At 39.9% G+C, this 21061-nt stretch overlaps 1 protein-coding gene across 3 annotated transcripts in view; it reads left to right on the top strand.

The window, feature by feature from the left end:
• Window positions 1–2928: 2928 nt before the first annotated feature.
• Window positions 2929–21061, top strand: part of LOC121877408 (high mobility group protein HMG-I/HMG-Y-like) — a 22704-nt gene continuing 4571 nt past the window's right edge. Inside the window, exons 1-3 of one of the 3 annotated variants that reach the window (XM_042383159.1) lie at window positions 2929–3111; window positions 15953–16130; window positions 19715–19914. In XM_042383159.1, the coding sequence (XP_042239093.1) occupies window positions 3055–3111; window positions 15953–16130; window positions 19715–19872 (393 nt within the window). In that variant the 5' untranslated portion in view covers window positions 2929–3054 and the 3' untranslated portion in view covers window positions 19873–19914. Of the gene's footprint in view, window positions 3112–13201; window positions 13415–15952; window positions 16131–19714; window positions 19915–21061 lie in introns of those variants that run through there. The other 2 variants (XM_042383161.1, XM_042383160.1) reach the window with 2 other exon arrangements.

Here is a 21061-nt window from a genome sequence, read left to right as displayed (position 1 = left end):
TGAATTATATCTTCCTCGGTACAGCAATACTTGGAGAATCCGAGCTCTAGGATGGAGATTCATAAAGAGGGATAATTTTTTTATCTGTAACCGAGTGGACGTGTCTAGGAAAGGTAGATTTAAATTTTGAAACAGTTTAGATGTTATTTTTGGGCTTCACTTCGAAATACGCCTGAATGTGTTCTTACTTAATTTACGATAAAAATCAATTTATGAACCTTTGTGAATCCTAACACGGGTTTGCTTTACCTTTATCCTCTTCGCCACTGATCGGCTCGTTAGCCGCTTTGGCTATTAACACTGCCTAGATGCGTTCTCTCATCCTCAATTGCGAGTATATTACCTACGAATTATCTTCAAGAATGCGGACTTGTACCAAGCATATGTGGTTATTATTAACTTAGTCCCAAAGTCCCAAGCAGTGGCGGATCTAGAAAAATCATTTTTGGGGGGCACTGATATGTTTGGAGGGGTCAATATATTGGGGGGGGGGGGCACTTGCCCATATGCCCCCCAAAACTACACTTCTCTTCCTTGGTCAGGGAAAACAATAACGTGAATCCTGGAAGATCCGGATTCGAACCAAGGATAAGTGGTATCGATCAGAGTGCATTTAATGTACACATCCCTGACAGTGACACCAACCGACCATGTTGCCTCACCCAGCCTCACCACAACACGCACTGTACTGCTTGCCTCTACCCTCCCTGCCTCTTGGAAGTGAAAATGAGAATGAAAGAGAAACAGGGAGATGGGAAAAGAGATGCGAGAGAAAATATGCAGAAATATGGTATATGAAAATAAATAGAGAAAATGGGAAATGACAGTAGGATGGCAGTAAGGACAGAGAGGAGTGCCTTGGGAGGGGGGTGTAACAGGGGGTGAGTATAGTAGGCAGACTGGGAGGAAGGATTGGGGGATGGCGCCCTCCCCCACTTCCCTGGTGCTGCGTAAAGTGATGTCTTACAATATTGCACAAGAACCTCCTTACATATAAAACATCTCTGCCCTTCAATACAGTTCAGGATGTTTTTCACGGACCAAATAACTATTTTCGAATGCACTCTTGATATCCTTTCTTTATGCACGTATTTGCATTTTGAAAAATGCACGTAAATCCATTGTGAATGCGACGTCAGTTGGAGGCGTTTGTACTGTTCTTGTGGTTGTTGGTAGAGGTGGAGAATATCAGTGCATTACTAAACTCACAGAAGCCTCTTATTTTGGTTGTGTTTGGCCGAGCAACATCACTAATGCCTTGCTCATGCCAACAAATCTACCAGTTGGACGACATTCCTGGAGCAAAAATCAGGATGCAAATCGTATGGCAATACTGGCTGGCCCTGCCGCACTGACCTCTCTTTAGTGAACTGCATAAATGCTGACCGCTCCAACCGCGCTTTCTTAGCCCCTCATATATTTAATTTTGTTGATATAAATTATCATATGGTATAATAAAAGGAAATGACATGAACTCTTGTGTTATCCATATACACAGTGTAGTTGCTCAAAACACAATTTCACATAGGATTAAATAAGCGGGAGATAGTGGAGGCGTCCGTTGTATCCAAGGGGTGGCAGGGTCACTACTCATTTGTCTCATTGTCGGTTTAGGGAGACCTTCATTGTTTTCCATTTCTTCATGTTACATTATTTTCAAAAAGTTATGGAGGCTACAGGATGAACTACGCTGAGATTACATAGTAGAAACTGAGTGGAGACAGTTGCCACATTGGCTTACGTGTAGTGGACGTTTTAACCAGGGTAGAGATACTATGTATAGAGATTGAGAGGGTGGTCAATGCAGACAATATTGGCCACATAGACACGCCAGTTATATGGGGCACCACGACCACGAATGTAGCCACTCCAGTGAATGAATAAAGATAACATGACTTCTATTTGATAAGATTTTATATCGTTTTTAAGAGCATGGTCCTATTGGGACCTTTATACATGTTGTTATGTTATCTTCCTGTAGTGTATTTCGTATCGAAATGCTGACTCCTAAGTACTAATCAATATAGACACTGTTTATATGAAAAATATACAACAATGCCGAATGAGGCCCAGCAACTGTCTGTTACCAAACATACCATAATATCACGGAGCCTTTTCTCGACGTCTTTGAATAATTATATTTTGGAAAGTGTAGATGGATTTAGTTCAATACTTACACGATGAGGGAGGAAAATGGATTATATTGTAAAAAAAAAAGTTTGTAGTCCAGTCTAGGATGTATGTGTTGTTTATCAAAATAGATTTCACTGGATTTCCTCCATCCTGACAAAGTTGCCATGTCGATATTTTTCAAGTTTATGCACTACGTCGGCAGTCCCTTATAATTTGCTTTAGTAAAACGAATACGAAATTTGATTATATATGGAAGCGCTTAGTGCCGTATACAGATGACTATGAGATGTAAGGAATGTGTGCACACATGTCAAAAACACAGTATAGTTCGGAGCCTATTGCTGATTGAGAATGTTGTATCGTCTCTTGCACATTACGTTACTCCCAAGTACACTCTCATAATAGTAAGCAATATTAGGCTCACGATTTGTTTGAAAATATCATAATATACGAGGGAGGTCATAATGCACTGGCTTCGATGATTTGATTCAGTCACAAAACCGTAAACACTCATCACGTTTCTTACGGTATTTGATGTTAGTAAGACGAGCAATTTAATATTACATACATAAGGTATCGTCAAATTTTGACAAGGTCACTGTGCAAGGTCACTACTTCTATTGGGCCCTTTTTTCACTAAACGATAGTTTATGGTATCGCGCGAGTTTCTCCCGTGTGCTGGATTTCTTGTCACCTAGGGTAGTACATATGTATACTTTAAAAAGGTTGTGCAAGGATGTGAGTGAGAGTTGTGGCGAGGATGGCGGTGATGGGGGCGGGGGTGTGGTGGCGGGAACAGCGGTGGTGTCACGTGACCCTCGCCCACCCGCCGCACTCCGCTTGGCAGACCCCGGCCAGCCACACTTCAAAATTCACCTCCGCACCAGTTTCTGACAGTTAAGCAACCAAACCACCTTCAATATGTCGGACGACGCTGCCGTTGCACCAGCTGCGAATAACGTTGGGTCACCTGCTGAGGTAAGACGGAAAATTATTTTTATTTGTCCCCCCCGATACTCAGAAGAGGGTAAAGTAGCGGCAACTCGCCAAATACGGCCAAGCAAGCTCGCATTCTAAATTCATGTCCTGTTGCCTGTCTTAAAGATAAGCATCCACTTCCCCATGTAAACTCTCTTTAAACCCTAAAGATGGTGTGATAGCGTTATGTGGTCTTATTTTGAATGATTTAGTACTTAATTGTAATTTTGAATGACGATGGTGTAAGCCAAAATGGCGAGCATCTCTGTTGATCAATCCCGGAGGGTGGCAGTTTGAAAACCAAATTTCCCGCCACAAGATCTCGGCAATTCCCGCCAAAAGTTTATTTGTATTATATATCTTCATTTATAGAAAAGACAAATGAAATGAAAGAGAATATACACTGGTAATTTATATATACCACTAGAACAAGCGAAGTTATGTATTATAGTATGGTTAAATCTGTGGGATAATTCATTTTACGGCATGAAGGCATACAAGGGTGCGCGCGGTCGATGACTGTTGACAATTCTTTGGTCTGGTTTCATGATTCAACATTAATAATAATATACCTGTATATTACAAAATGATTTTAAAATGAAAAGAACATTATAATTCAATTGAATATATTACAAAAGAGGTAAGAGAAAAACGTGAAAAACGTTTAAGCTGAATAATTGAAAGAAACGTTGGTAACTTGATCATACAAGTTGTGCTTCATCACACTGATATTTCTTATATCGGTGCAGTATTTTGACAATTTCTCCCACGTTTGGTACACTAATACTTATGTCAAAGTTTTAAATCCATTTTATATTTTGAATAATTTCGCCAACCCAATTTTTGATGCACTTTCCTCTCAATTACAAGAATTGTTTTGTGATAACTCTCTCTCTCTCTCTCTCTCTATATATATATATATATATATATATATATATATATATATATATATATATATATATATATGCGTGTGTGCTCCTATAAAATGAGGTCTACCGAACCGGGAAATTCTTTACTTTTACCTTTTACTTTTATCCTCTTCACCACTGATTGGCTCGTTAACCGCTTGGGCGATCGGTCACACTAGCACCCATTAAACTAACCTAACATAAGCTAGGTTAGTTTAGGTTAAGATACATTAGATTAGGTTAGGTTAGGTTGGGTTAATAGACGCTACAGTGTAAATTTACCGGTAGAATACATCCAGTTCGGTAGACCGCATGCTACAACAATATACAGTATATATTAGGGAAAATATATGTCTACATATTGATGTGATAAGAATTATAAAAAAGCTGTAAGTTAAGACGTGTAAAGATGCTACATGATAAAAGTAAAAGTAATGTTACCTGCGGGGTGCGTGGTTGGCTTGTATTACAACCAAATCTTCACTACCAGCCATCGTAGGGTAAACTTCCATTTGTGCTTCACCTTGAGAATAAAATAGATGAACTCTTGCAGTCGGTATTTATTTATTAACTTTTTATTTGTATATCGATATTATTTTTAGGGGGCAAACTGAAGGTAATGAAAAGTATAAAGATATCTCGAAGTCTTTAAATAGACAACCAACAATCGCCCAGGCGGCTAAGATCAGTGGCGAAGAGGATAAAAGTAAAAGGAGTCCAGTAATTTTTACTCAAGATGCAGTGCCACTGCCACACTAATATATATATACATATATACTACAAAGGTATATACGAAGTTTAGCTTGTAAAGCAGTCAAGAGTTGGCTGTAATCGGTGTGTACTGTAGCCTTGCTCAACCAGCAGGTCTAGTGGGAATTTAGCACCACTTCCCACAGCGGCTGACGTGGGGCCGCTCTTGGCTACTGTTGTTTGAACAAAGCGTTCCATGTTAGTTCTTGCATCAGGACATATTAAAATTTCATTTCATTCGAAGTTTTTTAACAACCTTTTATATTTAAACATTCGAATTCTCATCCTATTCATGAATTTTTACCGAGAGATTTCCTATCGAGCAGCGAAAAGTGCTGGAAGACGGCGAAAGACAGGGATCTGGCAGACGCCTCTCTCTCCCTCTCCTCCCCATGACCCCTACCAACCGCTGCTAACTTACCTCCCGCTTGGAGCTAGACGCAGTTGCCGCCCCGCTCCTATGATTACAACTGTTTTGGATAGCTCAAATATACTAACTGTACAAACTTTGAAATTTGCTCAATAATTTTCATTTGTTTATTTATTTATCTGCCAAAACAAACGCTTAAACATTTACAAAAGTGTTTTTGTTAGGTTTCAGGTTATGCTAGACAAGTTAGTGTAAACTTCATTGGGATAGGTTGGACTGTTCAAAACGTATCACCACAGCTGCCTAAAGCTAGTACCGCCGCCGCTGCTACTATCATGACAGTATTATTCATTCTACACGTTGTAATACATCTGCTGCGAACGCTTTTGCGCTTCGCCTAGCACAAGATGCAAGGGATGTCCAATAAACTTACCCTCTCGCGGGGCATATCTGAAAAAAAAAATGTGAGGTGACAAGTACAGTGAGGTACAAGACTACAAGTCCTCTTCCTTTGCTTCGTTCTCTTCCCATCATATCTATGATAAGTAGATCTTCAGTTGAATTGTTATACAAATTCACATAGGCTCAACTTGTGCAATTGTCGGCATACAATGTACACAGGCAATGCAGGCATAAAGCAGTGCTGCTTTAGCGTGCGGACTACAAGATATTTAGGTTAGGTTAGTTAACGTTACTGTAGGTTAGTTAGGTTAGACTACATACTGTATATCTTTGTGGATCATGCGCTATAGTTAGCACCCATAAAACAATGTGTTGTGCATAGATTTGACAAAAAAAAGACAACAGGCTTATTCCCATTAGGGTCCGTTTTGGTACTAGGGGACTAATCAATAACAATTAAAAAAAATAAATGGTAATGTTTTTATTAAACTATACTTGGTCAGTGATGCAGAAAATAACTAATTGCTGTAGTTTCTTCGGTTATGTATTTACTTTATTAATTTTCATTTGAATTGTTTTATATTATATTACTAGACTTATGTGGTTAGTTAAGTTGTTGCAATCCTTGACAGTTCTTAAAATATGATTCAGTTCAACATGCTTCACTCCACCTGCCACACTTATTGTTTGCGGAACTTTCTGACCGATATGATGTACTTAGAGTCTGGATAGATAGATATTCTGCAAAATCGTCATTTTAGGTTACATTTGATTCAGTATGTATACAATATTTTTTTTTTTTATACTGGGAATAGCCCACCCGGGCACAGGTCATCGACCCACAACGGGGCCTAGGGGGCGAAACAATAAGAGTAAAAATAAATTAAAAAATAAAAAAGAAAAATATATAAGTAATACAGGTGTACAAAATAAAAGTATACAATATACAGTACATAGTGCAGGTGTACACTGTACAGGTGCGGATAAAATTCCCTGGATACTTGGCAGTATCTGGCATGTAAGTACTTGAGGATCATTAGGTGAGTGGGGTTTGGAATATGACCAAAAAGTAAATGCCAGATATTGCCGAGTGTTTAGGGAATTTCGTCCGTAAGTGTACATACTCAATGCGGGTACACAGAATGGTAAAAAATAAGTCGATTTCATGAAGGATATCCCAGAAACACCTGACAGTTGAGATAGGTGTTCGCTATTTTACCTTAACATCATTTACTCTTAAATTGCCTTTTTGAAGCAAATAATATTGTATCAGTACTCCCGACTGTAGTGATAATTTGTTGTTTATCAGTAATTTGTTACGTCATTGACTACAACTCGGATATAACACGTCAGCTTCATCCTTTGGATCTCTTCTACTGTAGGAGGTCATCAGCACACAGCAAACATTTATAATCCCCGATGGGCATGCCACTGGCATAGGAAAGGACTCCCATTAGTTATTAATAAGAGTGCTAATGGGATATTATTAACATTTGACGATTTATTTACTGTTTGGATTTAAACCAGTGAGTTGATCCAATAGTGGTTAATATAGTTTTCGAAGCGTGATTATTTTTGCCTTAATTTATAAATGTAAGATAATGTGTTTCTCGTGCAACAAGCTATTAGTAGTTGTTATGTTATAGCGTATGGTATAAGGCCAGTTGTCAAATTTCTCTGTTAGGCTCACATACATACGTACAGTCACCCAAAAAAGTCCTGTCGCGAACCATGAGCCCCGAGATTCAGACTCTTGAATCCGAAGCATTTATGGACAGAATAATGTATGTGTGTACTGCTTCGGGTTCACGAGTCTGAATCTCTGGGTTCGTGGTTCGCGACAGGACTTTTTTGGGTGACTGTACATGTAGGAGATCTCGCACTAAGGATGGAGGTGAGAAGGGAAACCCACTGGCGTTTTATATATATATATATATATATATATATATATATATATATATATATATATATATATATATATATATATATATATATACACATACATACAATGCAGTGCTCGGGAGTTGCTGTGTGGTGAGGAGCTTGTTGAGAGGGGGTCTTGTCTGTTTGAGAGTGTTGAGTAGAATAACCTTCGATTCGATCCGATGGGATGGAGAGGAGAGAGCCTATTGGCTCAGGAAGGTGGAAGACGGTGTAGGAGGAAGGTAAAGGTTAGGAAGTGGGAAATTAATGAGGGAGGTTGATAGCAGGTGGGCTGTCCACATTGCGGGGACGAGGTTAAGTCTGCCATGCCAGCAGTTCATGTCCACTACAGCAAGGGAAGAGAAGCCAAGCTAATCTAAGCTAAGGTAGATTGTGGTGTTTGGGGAGGGGGCCCTCCGTGTCCTTTGAGTCTCTTCGTTTTTATTTCGTGCATATTGGTTCTGGTTCTGTATTGTCATATGTTATGCTCTTTGGCCACCAGTTGTGTGTTCTGGTAATGTCTTCTTGCATTAATTGTTGGAATATGGGGTCTTCTAGTTCTTAGAGTTTTTCCCATATTGCTAATGCTTGATTATGTGTTCTGATGTTGATTGTGGTTAGGTTATTATGTTCTTTTCTGTAGTTTTGAAATATCTGAACATATTACACGCATTGGTTATATAAAATGCATAGAGTTACGGTAAATTACAAAGGATGCATAAACAGGCATGAAACTACTGTATAACAAATGTCATTTACCACACGCGCTTCTGACATTCGCAAGACTTATAAATTGATGAAACTGGTAATTAATTTGTAATTAATAAACCCTCTGTGACAGACCTAAGAACTTCAGAATTGAGGAATGTTTGGCAGGACTTGACCCCATTTAGCAACATTTCACACTAGTAAAGCACACCTATGAAAATGGGTTTTGCACTCCACCCTAGATGTGTTGTGAATAGTTTACTCAGCTCAAATGGTTTAAGGTAGCTACAAAACGTTCACGGTGGAGAAAAAATGCAGCAACAGACAAAATGACTAAATTATATCATGACCCACCTTCAAAATATTCCGGCCCGAATACGATTTGTTTATTTTTTTTTAATGTCTTAATATTAGTCTGCTGTGACTACCGGGTTCACCTGACATAACAGGATTGGGCACCTACCCACCGGTCCTGTGTGGAATTCCATCCTACATTGGTATCATGTGTAGACTGGTTCACACAATTATTCATCATGCTACTACGAGACCCTATTAATGTAATCTGATCTTAGTTGTAGTTCCCACCGCGGCGTGTGGGTAAGGGCGTGTAAGTTTTAGCTCCCTGTAAGAGTATAGGTCCTCTGTTGCAAAATTGTAGAGGAAATCCCCGGCGTTAGTTTTGGGATGGGCTCAACAGCATCTCTGCTACCTTTGCTAAGGCTGGAAATGCTGTGTATTCAAATGCAGACACTTTACGAATGAAAATATTGTCTGTCTGTCCGTCAACTTTGCGTATGGTCCATAAATACTAACAAATGAAGATGAAATACTGTAACCACAGAGTGCCTGTTTTGACGGTATCCCAGCTAGAGTATAATACTGTTATACCGAGACATAATTTAGTGTTATAATTTTGTAAACTAGGTGTTTTAATTGTTTTCTGTCCCATGCAACAATTATTTTGGCAAATTTAGTGAAATTTTCGTGTGTATATTGATGTATTCATTATGTAAGAATATTCTAGAATGTATAGCATAATTTTTTTTTTTATGATTTACTTATTATTGTAAGCCTTGATCAAATAAAACGTTCGAGAACCTCCCAGGCGTCTCTGGGTGATTCTAGGATGTTCGAGAGGCGTATATAAACACCAGCAAGCAGCCTAAGTGGATAGTCCACCTGCTGTCAACCTCATACTATATTTCCCACTTCTGAACTTTACCTTTTACTGTACCCTTCTTGCACCCTCAGAGCCACGGCTCTCTAACCTAACCACCCAGGAGTCAGTCGATCGCTTCTTTTCAGAGTGTAAAGAATAAGCCTAGCAGACCAACTGAAGACAATTGTTGTGCAAGTATTGTGGAATTGTTGTGATTAATATAAAGTGAAAAGACTAAGGAAGTACTCTGGTAGTGTGCCGACTGCAGTATATATTCGAAGTGAGAAGTCCGCTGTGAAGCCATTACCCTGTTAATAGTGTTGTGAAGAATCAGTGTGCTTATTAAAGAAGACTACAGTGCACAAGTGTGTTTCTGTGACCTGGTGGAAATCTACCTGCCTGTTGTTTGTCTGTACACTGATACCGATCGTCGGGAAATCACCGGAGACTGGCGGGACAGCCAGTAGTAATTCGACAACACTTGTGAGATATCTACTGCTTCTGTACATGTGCCACTGGTTACCAATGACCAGGGTCACATACTAAACTCCCCACTAATAATTTGTTATGGTTCCAGAGGCTGGTTGCAAGCAAGGTCAAATCAAACCCAAAGGCGTTTTACCGCTATGCAAAATCGAAATTAAAAACACGAGTAGGAGTATCAGACCTGAAGCTTGAAGATGGTAGTTACTCAGATTCAGACCAGAATAAAGCTGGTCAGCTTCTTTTCCTCGGTGTTCACAAGAGAGGATGTGATTAACCTTGCATTTGAGGACAGACGGTTCGTCACAGCACTGACCCACATTGTGTTCACAGAAGAGGGTATTAGGAATAAGCTGTCGAAGATAAAGGTCCATGAGAGTCCCGACCCTGACATGGTGCATCCCAGAGTGCTAAGAGAGTTGTGCAACGAGCATGTCAAAGCCCCTGAAGATCCTGTTTGTAAATGCCTGGATGAACAAAAGGTCCCCAGTGACTGGAAAGTGGCTTATGTGAGTCCTATCTTCAAGAAGGGCGATCGTCACTCCACGAAGAAATGTAGACCGGTGAGCCTGACCAGCATAATATGTAAAGTACTTGAGAGTTTTATCAGAGATGCCGCGATGGAACATTTACAACGAAACAACCTTGTAAAGGACTGCCAACACGGTTTTGTGCTGGGGTGCACCCGCTTAACACAACTGCTCAAGGTATTGGATATTTGGACCCATATTCTGGAACGGGGTGGTAATATCGATAAAATATACCTAGATTTTGCCAAGGCTTTCGACAGTGTACCCCACAAAAGGCTGAAAATCAAACTGTAAGGGTACGGAATTCGGGGAAATGTCCTAGCATGGATAGAAGACTTTCTACGTGATCGCAAGCAGTGTGTGGTGATTAATAGCACGAAATCATCATCTGTACCTGTCACAAGCGGGGTACCACAAGGCAGTGTATTGGGCCTGCTGTTTTTTGTTTCATAAATGACATGCCTGACGTTGTACACTCCTCCATACAAATGTTTGCCGATGACGCCAAGTTATTTCGGGAAATCAAGAACCAAGCGGACTGTGAAGAGCTGCAGAAGGATCTCTGTGAGCTCCAAGAATGGTCGAAGAAATGGCTGCTGAGATTTAATGTCACGAACTGTAAGAGGATGCACCTGAGGCATACCAACGGTAAGGAGGCGTATCATATGTCCCAATGGGATGAAGAAGCTACACTATTTGAGACTGAATGTGAGGACCTATGTGTATGTTGACAATAAACTAAAGTTCTCGGGCCATTGCAAGAAGGTAAATCAGGTAAATAAATTATTGGGTCTTATAAGAACTGATACACCATTGTTATCAAAATTTATCTTATTGTTTTTTATTTATTTATTTATTTTTTTTTAAGATTACTGGTAGTACCCTTAGTTAACCCTTAAATGGCTGGAGTACTGTCACCCCATCTGGTCCCCGAGATATGCTAGGGACTGTCAGTTGGTTGAAAATGTTCAAAGGAGGGCCACCAGACTGGTGCCTGCACTTCGGCACTTCAACTACCCTGAGAGATTGGAGCGCCTGAACTTGCCTAGCTTATACTACAGACGGGCAAGGGGCGACCTAATTGAGGTGTAATAAGCATCTCAAGGGGCATTACTCAGTCGACAGTCGAGTGTCCTTACTTGGAGCTGGCGGACGCTCGCCCCACGAGGGGTCACAGCTCAATATTGAAAAAGCCACAGGTCCAGAAAACTGTGAGGGCAAATTTTTTCGGAGTGAGAGTTGTAAGCTCTGGGAACAATCTTCCGGAAAGTGTTGTGACGGCACCGAGTGTGAGCTCTTTCAAGACCAGACTTGGCCAACACTGGAGCAGGTTCAGGTACATTCAAGAGCCGGTGCATGCCCATTACCTGCCAACAGTGTGTAACAGAGACGTGACCGATCGCCCAAGCGATAAAAGAAGAAAGTTTATTTTTTACTCAGCAGATCCCTTTCTGATTCTGCCTCATAAAAAAAAATAGAAGCCAGGGTAAGGTTAGGTAGCTATAGTTTCATTTCAAGTTTTACTGTATTTCATTAAAGATTACTGGAGACCTAGGGTATTATACTTGAGTTGTTTTGCTGTGACGATATTGTTGGGTCATTTCGTAAAAATGGATTTCACTATATTTATCTCGTATTGTTATATCTGTAACCCAAAACCACACATAGAACATTACCTATTTAACATAAATATAAACATATTTTTGAAAGCGTGGTATCCAATTACACGAACTTTTCCAAATAATTAAACCTAGACTGCTAGACTGCCATATACAAAAACCATGGTCCTGCATGAAAATTCACCATCACAGCTAAGAGCCAGTCGTGAAATACGGAGCATTCTATGTCATTGTGTTCCTCCAGCTTGAAGTTTTAAACCGTTAAAGTTTAGCTACAAACGTGTCATCACTAGATGTATCTCGAGCCGATCAAGGGCCTATTGTAACATTGTTCATATGTTGGTGGAAACAATTAAAAGAATATTAAGAAATGTGATGAGTTCATTGTCTTCGGACTCTAGGTCTATGGTAAATACAAGTTTCGTTCTTTTGGCAGCCCTTTCATAAGGACATTAAAGTGTGGAAATTTGTTAATATGTTGAGGTACGGTAGGATAGAAGCAACGCATTTGATCTCTTAAATTGAAATTATCAGAGGAGACTCAGAGTTTGTGTGGAGGGGGAAGAGAAGGTATTTGAAGTGCTAGGCTGGCGGGTATAGCTATCAGTTCATCTGTATTTACTCTTAGTTTGATATAAATGATGCATGCATGTGTCTGGGTGGTATCCGTATGACCTTCGTTCGGTCCCATTGACGCACGTGTTAGTGTTACTGATGTTGTTATGCCCTTTATGCAAAGCCAAGCAAGCGTCAGATAATTTTTATCAACCATTTAAATCGTGGTTAAAATTGTTCAACCTAATGGTAGACCCTGCTGCCATAGGGCATCACAAAAGTTGTGACCAAGTCCCAGGTTGCTAATCTGACTTTCTGCCTCATTTACACACAATTGCAGGGTTTCAAATGTTTCTCTTACTTTGACAACACAACATACGTAATGTATATCGTTTCTCACTCTTCATTTATATTTTCGTTTTTGTATTTATTTATGGTTATTTTTACTATTATTATTATTATTATTATTATTATTTTATTTTATTTTTTTATTTTGTATTAATTAATATAATTATTATTATTATTATTATTATTATTATTATTATTATTATTATTATATTTTCGCCCCCCAGGCCCTGATGTGGGCTAGTGACCTGTGCCCGGTGGGCTAATCCCCGTAAAAAAAATACGTGGGTAAAATTTTTGAAACCCCTTTGTTTACACTGGTGTGGGTGAGATGGTTGGTGATGTCATTGTGATATCAGTGTTCTGGTCATTGTAGGCTGCATCTCGTGCCATGAGGAGTGGGGGAGTAGGAAAGGGTGACCGAGTTACATTGGTGGGTGTGACGCAGTCCGAGAACACTTGTGTGATTTGTTGCATTCCCTTGCCTAGAAAATAAAATAAAACTAATGAATACTAGCAATTGTTCAAGCGGCAGAAGAAATGGTAGAAATGTGAGGGACACTAGAGTTATGGGAGAAAGGAGGTAGGAAACACTAAAAGTGCTTGGTGCAAGAGGCAGGTAGACGTGATACTACAGTAGAAGTGTGAGGGAAACAAGAGAGGTGGTGAGTACCGAGCAGTAGAGATGCGAGGGACACTGGTGAGGTGAGGAATAGTAGAGCTGTTAGGAACAAACTAGAGGTGAGGAACATTAAAGATATGAGGGACACTAAAGCTGTGAGGGATACTAGAATTGTGAGACAGTAAAGGTGTGAGGGTGGTGGTGGACTAGACCACCGTAAACAAGATGTCGGGTAACTCATGAAGTATTGATCTACCGCCAACAACACTGGTTGCTCCAGCCGTCGCCACCATCACTACTGCTCCAGCCTCTACTACTGCTACTACTCTCAACTCTCTTTTTTTTCTTTAATATTTTCCAGGTCATCGGCCTTTCTTCAACGGCTGTTATTGTACTGAAGTACTTTTAACAACCTTGAACAATAAAGTTACTGATCACAATTACTCCCACCATGACTTTCTGAACAATGGTGGTCGTCATTGGTTAATAGAATCATTGTTGGATTGTATATAGGAAGTAAACATGAGAGATCAATGCCTAATCCTTTAAGCCATAGGACTTATAGAGGTCAGAGAATATCTAAAATTTGAATTCTTGAAGTGTCAGAGTGGGGAGAAACATGCCAAGTACCAGTAATCATTACATTCAGCTAATACGCCAGCTTAGAAATTGAAGCCAGTGGAAAATCAGAAAGCCGAAACCAGTCATTTAAAAGTTCATTAAGGTTTCGTTTAGTAACAATTTATCTTTATAAATCCTATTTTATTCTTTATTAAGAATATAAGACTAGAGGAAACTGTAGCAGGCCTATTTTGCTACACCCAACCCATATAGTTCATAATAAATAGGAGCAGATCCAGGGGTATCAAAAGGGGCCAAGAAGTTATGGGTGGGGAAACATGGTGAGCACAGCGAATCCTTCCTCAGCTTGGGATTTTTTTTGGAGGGGGGCTGTTCCCCCCCCCCCCTATTTGTTTTTTTTTTAATCTGACCAATATCATGGGCATTTTGAAGCCATATGCTCTTGATATTAGGAGATATTCTGAGGTCATTAGTAATTACTTCTTACTTTACAAAAATGCCTGAGTACAATACTGCATTAAAGAAAAGTATTGGAATTTTCTAATGAAAAGGGGGGTCCGGATCCCCAGAACACGTATCCGCCCTTGATATCTGTTCAACCTAATTTGAAGCTTCCAGCGTGTTCGAGTTCAAGATGGTGTTTGGTTACTTGTTCCACTAATCCACCACAGTACAATATTATATCCAGTGTTTACTTGTCTCTCATCATTCATTTATCAATTTATTTTTTCATTACTCAAAACAAATCAACACTGTTAAGAATCTACAAAATATACGTGATAAAAAGTAGTAAGGTGTTAAACCATATAAAAACTTACATGTTTTGGGACTAATGTAGGACTTTTTAGCTCTTTTACTTGTTAGCTCACTGGACGGCTGGAGACTATCTTCTGAACCCCACAGGGAGCGAGTTAGCCAGCCCTGAGGCGAGGGCCACCTGTTTCACATTTAACACAGCAAAACTTGTTGTAAACACTTACTCTGTCTCTCTCCTGTCTCCCTTTCTCTCTCTCTATCCCTCTCTCTTCTAGTTTATCCGTAAGTTTAGTTTAATAACCTTCCTCTGATACTCTTCGGCACCCATTAAGGAGCGAAGGAATAATAGGGCTTCTCAGTAGCTAAACTGACTATTCAGTTATCTGGCTCCATGGAAACTCCTCTGTCCAACACCATCTACTGCCTTACTGAAACACTTGACCTCCTGTATATGAAAATTTGTGCTGCACTCACTAATGTTAACCCTGCTTCATTTCATCACCCCTTCATGTGACCAACGTGTGTTTCTTAGGATCTTTACTCTGCCAACTATGCCTTCATCAGTGTTGATGCAGTCCATAGTCCCCAACAACACCTCTGTGAAGGACCTTTTAGAGGTGCTGAATTTCACTACAGTATATACTATGGCAAAACCCAAGTTTTTTCTGTCAAATGCTTGATACCCATACTGACATAGTTATGTCACATCTTGTCCCATCAGTCCTTCACACACACACACACACACACACACACACACACACACACACCATCCATTTCATTCTTGGATACCATTGCCAACTCTGTACAGTACTCACTGCCAGTCCTGCCAATTTCTTGTCTCGAGTTGTCTGCTGCTTGTTGTCCTGCACCACCACAGCTTATTCATCCCAGGCCTGCTGATCTAGCTTCTATCAACTTTTCATACCTTATTTGTACATCACATTCTTTGTTAACTTAAAGAATATATATTGTTGGAGTTTTCCTTTATGTTCTTTTATCCTCTTAGTTTAGCATTAGAGAGAATCATTGACTGCTTCTGCATCCCAGTAAGTATTGTGAAGCGAAACACACCACAGGCTTATTAACCTGGATACAATGGGTGTTCTTAAGTTGATTTTATTTATTGCAGAAAAAGAACCGAACCAGCAATGTGTCACGGGCCACTGCAGAAGGTGAAGCGTTGCTGAAAGAGATGGGCTTTGAGGATAAGGAGACACCAGGCCGGAGGAGAACCAGGGCTGCTATAAGGGGAGACGTATACACACCTCCAGCCAAGAAGGAGAGGAAGACAGCCGGCACACCAGGAAGTATGTCACCTCCTTCCCCCATTCTTTTTTTTTTATGGTTAGAATGTATGAACAGACTACGTATGGTTACACATGTTTCATAATTCACACAAAATTAGTAAAGGTATACTTATACAGTATTGTATAGTACTGTATACAGTATATATTCCATATATGAAACTCAAACATACCTCTCTTCTTGCCTACTTATTCTTCTCATTAACTCTTAATTGGCAGCTGAAGATTCCCTAATCAACCACTATATGTGCAAAAATTGAATGAAGGAACATGAATCATACACTGATGATGGCTGTCATCCCAACTGTTAGCTTCCACTGATGATGGTTGTCTTCCCTGCTGCTAACTTCTGCTGATGATTGCCACTATCCCTACGAATAACTTCCACTGATGATGGCTGCCGTCCCAGTAGCTAACCTCCATTGATGATAGCCACCCTCTGGGCCCGTCCCTACAACTAACCTCCATTGATGATGGTTGCCTTCTAAGGATTAAAAGTGTTTATTCTAATACTGTCTATTTGAAATGTCACCTGTGTTCTGCTTTTTGTTACCTGAACCCATGAGGGGCCACTGGTTGGAAACTCACCAGATGCACTGATGTTCCTACAGACTGAGACTTCATACTTGTTTGTTGGTAGAAATCATCACACCTCCCACTCCAATATACTGGAGATTCCCAGACATTTTATGTTCAGTTTGTCTTTCAATGACATCTAAGGATTCCCTACTCTGCCCCCATATGCACAAAAATGGAATGCAAGGAATATGAAACATTCAATGGTCACCATCCCTTTAGCTTACTTCCACTGACGATGACTGCTGCCCCTACTGCTACCAGTAACTTCTACTGATTTTTTTTTCTTTTATCCTCTTCGCCACTGATCGGCTTGTTAGCCGCTTGGGCGATCGGTCACGTCTCTGATTACTTTTCCTTTTCATTTATCTTCTTCACCAAAAGATCGGCTCGCTAGCCGCCTGGGCGATCGGTCACGTCTGTCACGCACTGTTGGCAAATACTGGGCATGCACCGGCTCTTGAATGTACCTGAACCCGCTCCAGTGTTGGTCAAGTCTTGTCTTGAAAGAGCTCACACTCGGTGCCGTCACAACACTCTCTGGTAGATTGTTCCAAGAGTTTACAGCCCTCACTCCGAAAAAGTTTGCCCTCACAGTTTTCTGGACTTGCGACTGGTTCAATCTTGAGCTGTGACCCTTTGTGGGGCGAGCGTCAACCAGCTCCAAGTACGGACACTCAACTGAGTAGTGCCCTCTGAGATGCTTATACACCTCAACTAGGTCGCCCTTGCCCGTCTGTAGTATAAGCTAGGCAAGTTCAGGTGCTCCAATCTCTCAGGGTAGCTGAGGTGCCGAAGTGCAGGCACCAGTCTGGTGGCCCTCCTTTGAACATTTTCAACCAACTGACAGTCCCTAGCATATCTCGGGGACCAGATGGGGTGACAGTACTCCAGCCATTTAAGGGTTAACTAAGGGTACTACCAGTAATCTTAAAAAAAAATAAATAAATAAATAAAAAACAATAAGATAAATTTTGATAACAATGGTGTATCAGTTGAAAATTGTTGTTAAGTTAAATGTAAAGGATAATATGAGTGTTAATGACAACTGGTTTATGTATTAATGTGGTTTGTTGCAAGGGAACCTGTTATAATGGAATGAGATACGGACATGTTCCGGTGATTCTTGGTATCCAGTTACAAGCTTACAGGGTATGGTACAGTAGGGTTGGGATATATAGTGACTTTATATAACAATTTCAAATTTATCACGACTACCAAAATTATCGACATTTTCCAATATACAGGGTACAGTATAGCGATAAATTTATTTCCAGTAGACTTACAACTTATGTGGGTTTATGTTCCTGGGACCTCACATAAAACCAAAAACCATATAAAATCAGAAACACTTCTAAAAATCACCTAAATCTCCCCAAAAATACGAGTTGAAAAACTGTACAGTACTTAAATGTACTCTAAAAGTCTTAAAAAAAATTATCTCTTGTGCAAATTATATGATGTCTATATTCAAATTATTTGCTCTCGCAACGATTCCAGCACTGCAATTTAGATTGTCATTTTATATCAAGTAAATTCACTTTTAGTGGCCTCCAGAACCTAACCCTATTTTCCCTGTGATTACCGTAAGTTGCGACGTATAAATCGACCTGGTGTATAAGTCGACCTCAAGATTTTTTAGTTCAAAATTCAGGTTTAGGCCTATACTAGCTGTCAAGTCGACCCCCCCCCCCCCCAAGGCCCAAACATAGGCTAGGCTGGAACTGAAATGTGGATATAGCCTATGGCAAAAGTGTGTAATAAGGCCATGCCACTTTCATCAGCATACCAGTATAGCACCTTGATAGTACCGCCATATACGGTATGATAGTAGAACATTATGGTACACCTGACTTACAATCCGCCATTTGCATCAGCTGGTGTAAACAAACTGTCAGTGGGGTCACCAACACCACGCGGTCAGTTGCGAAACTATGGGTCCGTTACACTGTCGGCACACAGCATAGACTTAGACTGTCATCCGCTTATTGACCCCCCCATACACTGAACAAGCATACATGGCAATTTACGAAACCACCGTGACTTTATGCTCTTGCTGGCATCCACCCATTACCCACACACCAACCTGACAACACTGCAGATGTCTGCTTTTCCAGTTGTAGCTGGTTAACACTCACAGTATTCAGTTTTTAAACAGGTGAAAATATGTTATTCCCATGGCTCCCCCGACAAAAAGGATGAAATATGACTCAAATTTTACTATCTATAGCGCTATCATAAAATTGCGCAGATGGCACCCATATCGTAGTACAGTACCGGGTAGTTGTCTGGCTGGCCGCCTGGGTTTAGTGACGTTTTGATCGATTGTTTACTGTGCATCAGCTGTTGAAAATGGCGTATGGTCTTGGGTTCGTTTAGTTATACTGGAATTTACTATTTTATTATAATCTCTTTGTTAAATAAGTTTACCAAACATGAATTTCAGTAGGAAATATTAGCGGCAGGCCACGAGAGCTACGCTAAGTGATGCACGAGTATTAGGCAGGCTGTTCCACTTGTTTACCACTCTATGGTAATGCTTCACATTTTATACTTGTCTTATAAGTAAACCTCTGGTTTTGGAGAGATTTTTTCAAGCTTAAAATGTCGACTTACATGCCGCAACCTATGGTACATGTAATTATATATCGCAATTTAGTAAATAGCGAACATCCTTGGACCCTATCTCGCGATATATCCCGACCCTGCTGTATTGTTTTTATGGGACAATACCCTTCATGAAGTGGCTGCAGTTTTAACAGATAGAGCTCGTCTCTTTCTCTTTTTTCAACTTCTCCTTATTTATCATTTACTACTATACCATTTTCATAATTCTTCTTTGTCACATATTATATATATATCACTAATATTCAGATACTCTCTAAAAATTCACCTCATTATCTTTACAATCATTTTGAAATTTGTAACTTGTACCTCATCACAGTGTCAGTAACACTTTCTTAATTTATGAGCATCTACTGAAAACATAAAGCTCTTCTAATATGTTACAGGTGGACGTAGGGGCCGACCTCCAAAGAAGAGTGAAGAGAAGAAGGAAGAACCTGTAGCAGAGGAGAAAGAAAAGAAGGAAGATGTAGATGAGAAGAAGGAGTCAGCAGCTGAAGAGCCCAGTGCTGATGGAGAAGCTGAAGAAGAAAAGACAGAGTGAAGGGGAACACTGTGGAGCTATGGTACAAATGTTTACCTGATGGTGAGATACTAATTGTAACTTAAAGTCCACACAAAACACATTCTGAAGATGAAATATCAAGTGCACCATACATTCCACATACTACACAACGATCAGTTATTACATTGCTCCCGTGCTCTGATGGTGAAATGAAAAGTGCATCATCCTACTTTGTCATTCCACACCATATTTATATTTTTCTATCTTTTACTCTTATTATCTATTCATTCTTTTCATATGTACAGTCTCATTTAAAATTCTTCGAACACTGTAGGAAACAGCTGGCAATTACCTATACCTATACCACTTTCAAGGAAAGAAAAAGGCTGAAAAAATATAATCCACTACTGCTCAGGAACTAGAGGCAGCAAAGCAAGAACATGCTGAAGCTAAAGCTATGAGAAAGGAAGGAATGCAGATGCTGAATGCTGCATGCACTGCCAAAGACTTCAATTGATTTAATGCAGCAAATGGTGTACTGGAACACAATGAAGAGCCAAGGACACCTGTGGAAGCTCAAATTATGAATATAAAAAGAAGAAAGCAGCAGCTTGGAAAAATAATGTCAGAAGATTAAATAAGAGAAAATTGAAAAGAAGTTGAAGAAGTTTTAATTTATATTATACTGTATCTGCTGTGTGAAATTTAGTGTAACCTGGGCAGTCAGATGCACTTTGTATTTGTTATGTGAGACCAAGCTTAATCTACAGTAAGTAATCTGATTGACCCTTTATTAGTTGTATGATTTGATAAGTTTTAGGCCTCCCCCCAAACTGAACAGTTGTTGCTTTGGTCACACTGCACTTTTTATTGGAGGGGATTCACTTACATTCAGAAGTTTTAGCACAAAGTCTCTTAAATACATCTACCATAATTTCAGGAAGGGTTCCATATTTGGTTCTGACATTAATGCAGAGAATCATGTAATAATATTTAAATTTTGTCTCTTAGTGATGTGTTGTGTAAAAATGTGACAAAACATTGCAGGGGGCAGACCATCGTGAAATGAGTATCTGGGCCAATATCACAAAGTAACGCTATCCCTTACAAGATTGAATTGTAGAAATAACACGTGTATGACATGCTAAACTGCAGGTGTGTAAGTGGAAACTGTGATTGTGACAAGACAGAAAACACAAAATAAGATTCTTGTCTTGTACACTCTTCC

This window comes from Homarus americanus, unplaced genomic scaffold, assembly GCF_018991925.1.
Source record: "Homarus americanus isolate GMGI-L3 unplaced genomic scaffold, GMGI_Hamer_2.0 scaffold367, whole genome shotgun sequence".
In the NCBI taxonomy this organism is placed as follows: Eukaryota; Metazoa; Arthropoda; class Malacostraca; order Decapoda; family Nephropidae; genus Homarus; species Homarus americanus.
The sequence above is the reverse complement of the archived record's forward strand: the minus strand, read 5'-3'. Positions and strand labels throughout refer to the sequence as shown.